We start from the raw sequence: 8036 nt of genomic DNA on the forward strand, positions 1-8036 counted from the left end.
CTGGAAGCAAACTCGGTTTCAATACTAATAACGAAAAATACTGAGATGAATAAATGATCCATACAACAATAAAGAGTCAGAATATTAAAGTCAAAAAAGCAACACAGTGCAACATTTAAGATCCTTTAGTGCAGGAAATACATTTATTCAACTGTATTAATAAGAGAGTTGGGATTTTATGGCACAGTTGGGAACATGGAGAGAACCATGCACCAAGACATCACCCTTACAGTTGAATGTGTTTCACACATTTCATAGTCTTTCCACAGTGCAATGTCCTTATGTGAACATGTGCTTTCATTCGCTGAGACAAAGACGCAGAAGAAATTCTGCCAGAAGTGCAAAGGACAAAAACACACGAAATTAGTCCACTAAAACCAACAAAGCTCAAAACTTTCATCTTGAAGGAATGGATTCATTAGCCAGCCTTACAGCACAACAATTACATTTAAATTTAAATAAGAAACAAAGCTTCTTTTGGCAAAAATGACATCTCATTATTATTATGGCAGCATTTAGTGTATCTTTCAAGCTATGCACCAACCCTGGAGGTCAAATACAGCAATTTTTGACAAGCTGGAATATTTAAGAAAGAAATCACATCCGCTGGAATGACAACAAGTATTGTACAATCCGTAAAAACCTCATAGAAAATCACAAACAAGCTGTTCCCCAATATGTGCTTTTCTCTATACTTAGAGCTTGCTACAAAAATTCAAATATGTGATTGTCTATTTCAACACACAACATATACAATATGACCAACACTGTGATATTCCAATGACGCGAGGGCAAAAAACAGAAAAACAAAAAAACATGGTGGAAATCGGAGATAGAAAACAACTAGATGTAAGTAGCGACAGGAGCAAAACGTTAAAGCTGATACTTAATTTCTCAGCTGAGTATTTTTATCACCACTACACTGGTCGTTTTCTTCTAAGTTACAGCACAATAAATGCAGACATCAATTACTTTGCTAGGTTTATATCTCAACACTAAGATCACCAAATTTCACAAGAAGGTCTTGGTGGTAACTGGTATAGTTGCATTCTAGCTCATACCACAATTAATGTTGACATCATTCCCTCTTAGGTGTTAGCAAAGGCCACAATTTAAAAAGCTAAGTCGTGTAGCTCTAAAATCAAGAATATTCACAGAAAAGATCACAGCAGTCACAGTCTGATTTACTAGCAGAGTAAAAGTAAGGCATAAGCTAATAGTGTAAGGCAAAATGATTATGCTAGAATGTTAATTTAGTAGCCACTCTGGCTATCTGTTCTCTTTTTACATAAAAAGATCAAACAGTGTATTTTTTCTTCACTGGAAAAAAAGCTAATTTCTTCTCAATTAAGGCAAAAAATACGACCGAAACTTTGGATAACAACAAAACATGAATCAGCAGATGATGTGCTTATTATTCAATGCAGAGTTTCAGCATTCGATCTGAGACTGAAGCTGTCGTCGCAGCGTAAGGGTGCGTCGATGGAGCTGCTGCATCTGTTGCATGCGATCTCTCTGGCGAGCCAGGTTCTGGGGCATCGGATAGCGCTGACTGCCGTACAGATACTGGTACGGGACACGGACGTGGCAGGCTGCAGCTCTGCAGCGCGGCTGAGGTAAAGGCGGCAGCAGCATCCAGCGCTTCCTCTCAGCGCAGTAGCGGTAGGCCTCTTTGCGGTACTGCTTGTCCAGGTTGTTGCTGTTCCTCCATCCACCCACGATGAAGATGTCTTCTCCAAGGTAACAAACAGCAGCACCTTCTATGGTAAGGACCTCGGACGGGAGGCTGTCGAGGATGTCGTCCGAGATGTTTCTGCTTATTTTCTGCTGAGCGGCCTCGACTGTCACCTTGTAGCTCTTGGGGCAACAGGATGCTGTGTGGTAGAAGTTGGTGGATGCAACAGCCATTTGAAAACTGCAGTAGTTATCGATGAGGGGTAGGGAGTCCACTTCAAGCCACTTGCGACTCTCTGTATCATAGCGAGTGGTCACAGTGCTCAGTCCGTCCTCGTTGTCGATGTCCACAGGAGTCCTGGCCATCACGTACACATAGCGATCCTCCACACTCAGTGTTTTTACATCTCGTAGGATCTTTGGTGCAGGTTCAAGGTTGAGCCACTCGTCCTGCTCTGGTTCATAGACAGTGACGTCCTTGAAGCCTGGACTGAAGTTGCCATGACCACCGATGCTGTATAGTACATCTTTGACACATGTGAGGCCAAAGGAGTGCTTGCGGCTGGTCAGGCTGCTGACCTGCTCCCAGCTGTTGAGGTTGGGGTTGTAGCGCTCCACCGTCTTGGCAAAACCGGGCTCCATGGACCCTGCCACGTAAACATGGCTCTCGGTGACAGCAACCGCATGTCCATCAAGGTGGTTGTGAATGTGTGGCAGGTTGACCCAACGGTCCTCAGCCACAAAGTAGCCCACGCACTCACTCAGATAATCTCCACCTTCTGAAACACCACCCACTACCATGACTACATCCATGTTCTGGCCAAATCTAGGCTGGATCGCTGCCATGTAGGAGGCACAGAGCTCTGAATCTGTTGACTTGAGGTTCTCGAAGCGAACAGCGTGGACCTCGAGTGCGTCACACAACAGCTGCAGACAAGCTGCATTGTTCGCCACTAAGGGCTCCTTCCTCACCACCCTTGTCAGGTATGTGGGAGCGATCTGCGGCAGCCTCAAAAGCCTGAACAGCTCCTCGAAATGCTTCTCTCGCTCCTCTGTGTTTTGGCGAACCCATTTCACGATGGCATCAAACAGTTCCTGTTCAGAGTCCACGGTGATTTCTGAGTCGGACAGCCAGTCTCGTACCAGGTGAAACGGCAGCGTGTAGAATTCCTCATTGCAGATGACTTTGTGGAAGTTTCTTCTGATGGTTGTGGCGGCTCCCTGAGCCAGCTGGTCCAGAGTGTACATGTGTGCCAGGCTGTGCACAGCGACACAGTTGGACAGATTCAGCTTCTTCATGAGGAACTCGCCACAGAAGGTCTTCAGCTGCCCCAGAAGGAACCTGACGGAGGGAAGAAGTCAAAATGATCAGGACTGAGTCAGTGTGTAATAGTGTAGCATTGACCTGGTTATGTTGTCCGTCAGTCACTGCCGGCATGTAGTCATGTTGATTTTTTTTTATTTTTGGTTGATCTTAATTCACTTCTTGGGTTAAAAAGGTATAATAAAAAAGCCTATGACAGTTTCCCTGAGTCCAAAATATTGATGTCACATAGTACTTTTGTTTGAATGACAGTTCAAAACCTAAATGTAATAATGCTACTCCAGAGAAGGACAGACTTTGTTTGCTGTCTAATTTAGGTAAAGTTGAGAATGAGGTTCATTTTATGTTTTACTGTCCTGCATATGAAGATGTAAGAGAGGTACTTTAAGATGTCCTCTGTTTATTTTGATTTCCTTTGGTTGGATGACCATGAAAAATTTGAGTTATGTTTCAGAAAAAGAACCTTTTTCATGGCAGAATTTCTTTGCCAGGCCTGGGATAAAAGGTAACATATTTTGTTTAAGGACTGAGCAGCAGAATATTGTGTGTTTTGGACATATTGCTGCAATGCCAGTATATTGGCGTCTTGTAAACCCATGAGGGTTTGGCACACTTGTGTGCATGACACAAAAATAAAGAAACAAAACAATCTATTAAGTTAAATCAATGCTACACAATTAAAAACACCATATTTTCACATTTGAGAAGCTGGGATCGAAAAGTGTTTGCCATTTTGCTTGAAAAATGACTTAAATGATAAATCCAAAAAGTTACAGATTAGTTTTCCATCAATAAATCAATCTACAGTGACAGTATCATGTGTCAGGAGCTAACTAAAGAATACAGGTGCATTCAATAGACTAACCCTTATCTCAGGAACTATTGAAGACAGAAGTTTGAAAATTTCACATGTATTTCTTATCATGCCATTGATTTAAAGTCTTAAAACTTAGATGTGTAGATCAAAACAGCCTCTAAATATTTAAGTTGAAATTTGCTGAAATTTGAAAAAATGGGGCCATCATGAAAAGCCTTTGAGCCCACATTAAGACAAAATTTGATTTGATAATATATATGTAAACTAGTGATATTTTCTCATCCATATGCGGTTGCAGTTTACATTTTTAAAAAAAGAACATTCAGAATATATTTAATAAGAAATACTTAGTTTCAAATTGGTTGTCCAAATGTAGCTGCCAGTTTTTAAAAAAATCTCAAAGCATTTGATATATCAATCAAAATCTCCACAAAATTGAACTACTATCTTTATAAATATTCACATTTTATGCCAGAAAATTTACAGGCAAATTAGAGATGGTCGAGCAGAAAGTGTTCTAAAAATGCGATGTAATGACCTGGATGTGATTTTTGCTGTTATCTGTACCGTATAAGCATTCTGTGTGGAGAATGAGATTTTATAGGAATGTGATTTGTTGTGGCATCGCTGCAGCATCACAATACTTTATTTGTAGTTGTATGTTGTGACAGATTTTAATTTTATTAAAAAACTGCAGCTCTCGCAATTTGGATATTGTACAGACTGTATACGATAATGGACTTGGCCATATTTCTGTGTAGATTCTCGGTCATCCAGTCGTAATAATCCCAAAAAGTCAAGGGAAAAGCAAGTGGACCTGTCTTTTTTGTTCTTGAAAACGTTTTGTTCATTTAAGGCTGACCTTCAGAACTGAAAAAGCCTCTTGAATGAGAGAGAAGTCCAGTCAATAAAACTGTTCAAGCTGAGTCTAATCACTTAGTCGGCCAAAACAAGCACTTTAAAGATGCCAAATTGGGGTTTTCATAAAAATTTTGACAAGCATTTTTCTTGCAATTTTCTGTTTTAACTGATAATTACAACTATGACTCATACAGACCGCTGGTAAAGATTTCATCTCTTGTTTTTCTCTTAGATCCTCAGAATAGCTGCTGTTAACTACAGTAAAAGCTCCAAACCTTTAGGATTTACCATATGCTAACACTATTATTACTAATGATGATAGTAATAATAATAATAATAATAATAATAATAATAATAATAATATGGATCTTTTCAAGATATTCAGACACTTAATAAAGTAGTCAAAAATGCCAGAGATAAATAAAAGTTCCTGATCCACTGATATTTTCAAGAAACACCTGAAGAAATATATTTCCAATATCTTATATTGGTCTTAGTATTTCATATTTATTTGTATTTTAGAAACTGATCGTGACCAGTGGCTATCCTGCTGTGCTTGTCTTCATTTTTATTTATTACATATTTTTTACATGTACAGTATATATTCTAGCATATATTTTAAATATTTTTATTTTATGTACATACATTTATTTTTTACACTGTTTTGTTTTTCTAAATTATTTTTCAAGTTTTATCCTGTCTTGACATTTGCACTTCTTTGTTGTCTGTCTGTCTGATAACATTTACAGCAACTAATGTTGTTTTGAAAAGTTCTATATAAATAATTAGATCATTAGTTTGAGCTTGTTAAATGCACTTTGCTGGCTAATTTTCTGTCCTGACAACATGCAGACTCAGGCCTTGTCCACACGTAGCCGGGTATCTCACAAAACGAAGATATTTTTCTACGATTCGGCCTATCATCCACACGAAAACGCAGATTTACGTCATCAAAAACGATTCTTTTTAAAAACTCCGACCAAAGTGAAGATTTGCGAATTCTCCGTTTTATGCGTCTGCATATGGACATCAGTAGCCGGGGTTTTGCGCTTCGAAACGTCACCGCCTGCGACAAAATATGTTCTTACGTCACATATGCGACCTGTGTTTACATTCGGTAACAGTATGGATGCTCTCACAAGGTTTTGGACGCTGTTTCTTGTACAGGCGCTTTTTACTTGCTTGTTTTTACAAGCCCAGATACTGATCCACATTCAACAACACAGGCAAAGAACGACGTTAAGGACGGTTATTCTCCACCACCTTGCTAGGATTTGGGGAACTACTGCCACCTAAAGGTCCGGCATGCTTATGAATGTGCTGAAAAACGCACTTATGCGGTTAGGTGTGGATGAAGTTTTTTTTTTTCTAAAAACGAGGTGGTGTGTACGTAAGTTTTTTTCTACACGGAGGGGGCAGGATATTCGGTTTTACAAAAACCCTGCTACGCGTGGACAAGGCCTCAGTAAAAAGACAAAGCAGAGTCTCAGGTGTGTCAGTCAGTCAGTCACACACACCTACTGAGGACAGAAACCAGGTGTGGCACTGAGCGACATTATTAGTGAAGTTAATGATTAAGATATTGATCTGAAAACATAAATCACCTGTCAGCAAGTTCCAGCACTTCATGCACATTGGCGGTGGTTACCCGGACTTGTCCCGTGTACATGAACTGAACCACCCGCTCCACGGTGTCCGGGTCCGGCCCGGTGGCGGAGCTCCACTCCTTCAGCTCCACTCTGCCGGACCGGGACTCGGAGAAGTGTCCGCCCAGCAGCATGGTGAAGTACTGCGAGGCGGCCGACAGAACCGAGCGGTGAGCGGAGAATGTGTGGATCCCGTGGGGCAAAGCACCGGAGCTGAACACCAGGCTCACGTCGCAGAACTGCCCCGCCTTCCGCTGCTCGTTCTGCCGCCGGGAGAGCTCGGAGCAGTAGGCCGAGCAGGTGAACTCCTCGGCCTCCTCCGGTTCGCCGTCACCTGTTAGCGCTCCCTGGCTGCTCCGGCTGCAGTCCTCCGGTTCTTCTGCCGCCGCCGCCGCCATACCGCAGGGGGAGAAAGTCAGAGGCAGAGGAAGTATCTTTGGGACGAGCTCATAGGTAGAAACAACACACGTAAACAAACATTCAAGGACTGACATGCAGGCGCTGCGTTCAGAGGCTGCACCGGAGAACAGGAACGCGCACTTCCGTCTTCAAGAAGACTCCAAACGCAGCCGGGTTTTACTGGACTGTCAACGGGAGGCTCTCACATTTAGGCTGATATCTCTGCAAACACAAGACAGTCACGTCCCCGACGCAAACACACCAAAGTCCGAGATGATATGGATGTTTTAAATCTATTACGACGCGTTAAGTCGTCCTAATTTCAGCGAAGTTTACCTTTTGTTGAAGGGAGTCACCGACGCCGCGCATGCGTGTTGCGATGAATCCCACTGCCGGTGATGTGCACTTCACTGCACCTGATGTTGAGAGAAAAACATCATAAACTGGAAATCACACACAAATCACACACAGGCCCAGTTATCGGTCTGTTGCCAGTTATTAATCATGCTCATAGTTTGGAAAAAGCAGGTGTTTTTCAGCATCTGGCCCACATTAGACCAGGTCCAAATATAAAACTAATAAATATATACAGGTCACATCTGAACTGGATTATGGCAGAGATGCTAAATAGTTATTGAAACACATTATGATTTCTGAAACCTTAATGATATAATTGAAAATGGGTTTCAGACAGCGTTAATCATTTACCAAAAATGTGTGCTACGCTATTACAGCATTTAAATAAATTAATAACTAAACAGGTTAAATTTACATTAATCAAAGTGAAAATCCCCTTAACTTTCCTCTTAATTCCTTAATCAGAAGCTACAAAATGGAAGTTGACTTACAAAAAAACCCAAAATGCTGTTTAGAGATAAAATCATTTTTGTTAAATGATTTTTATGTGCTCAGCTTAAATTTTCAATTGATCCTCCAGTTTACGCTTTAATCCACCCTCATTTCTATAGAGATGCTTTATTAATGCCTAAATAAGGAGATTGTAGGTGCAGCTGTGGTTATTCAAATTTTGCTGTAAAGAATTGAACAAAAACAGATATAGAATGAAATATATGCTATACTGTAACTGCACTAAATAAAACATGTTTGCAAATGCAATTGCTGTCCAGGTTACAGTGTCATCATTATTGTACCAAATTGTTCATTAATGGAATTAAAATCTCCTGCTCAATATTGAACTTAACCCTCAATAACTTAAAAAAAGAGTTCTTTAGATTTTTTTTAAAACTTTCAGTCTCAGCACCTCTGTTCACATATCGCACCTACAAACACATATTTGGACATTAAACACTTGAGA

At 40.7% G+C, this 8036-nt stretch overlaps 1 protein-coding gene across 1 annotated transcript; it reads right to left on the reverse strand.

Moving 5' to 3' along the window:
• Positions 1-110: 110 nt before the first annotated feature.
• On the reverse strand, positions 111-7914 carry klhl11 (kelch-like family member 11). The gene is made up of 3 exons (XM_023267494.3): positions 7058-7914; positions 6281-6943; positions 111-3016 (listed from the first exon to the last, which is right to left on the reverse strand). The coding sequence occupies exons 2-3, from the start codon at positions 6814-6816 to the stop codon at positions 1432-1434; spliced, it is 2121 nt and encodes a 706-aa protein (XP_023123262.1). The 5' UTR covers positions 6817-6943; positions 7058-7914; the 3' UTR covers positions 111-1431.
• Positions 7915-8036: the final 122 nt, after the last annotated feature.

This window comes from Amphiprion ocellaris, chromosome 18, assembly GCF_022539595.1.
Source record: "Amphiprion ocellaris isolate individual 3 ecotype Okinawa chromosome 18, ASM2253959v1, whole genome shotgun sequence".
In the NCBI taxonomy this organism is placed as follows: domain Eukaryota; kingdom Metazoa; phylum Chordata; class Actinopteri; family Pomacentridae; genus Amphiprion; species Amphiprion ocellaris.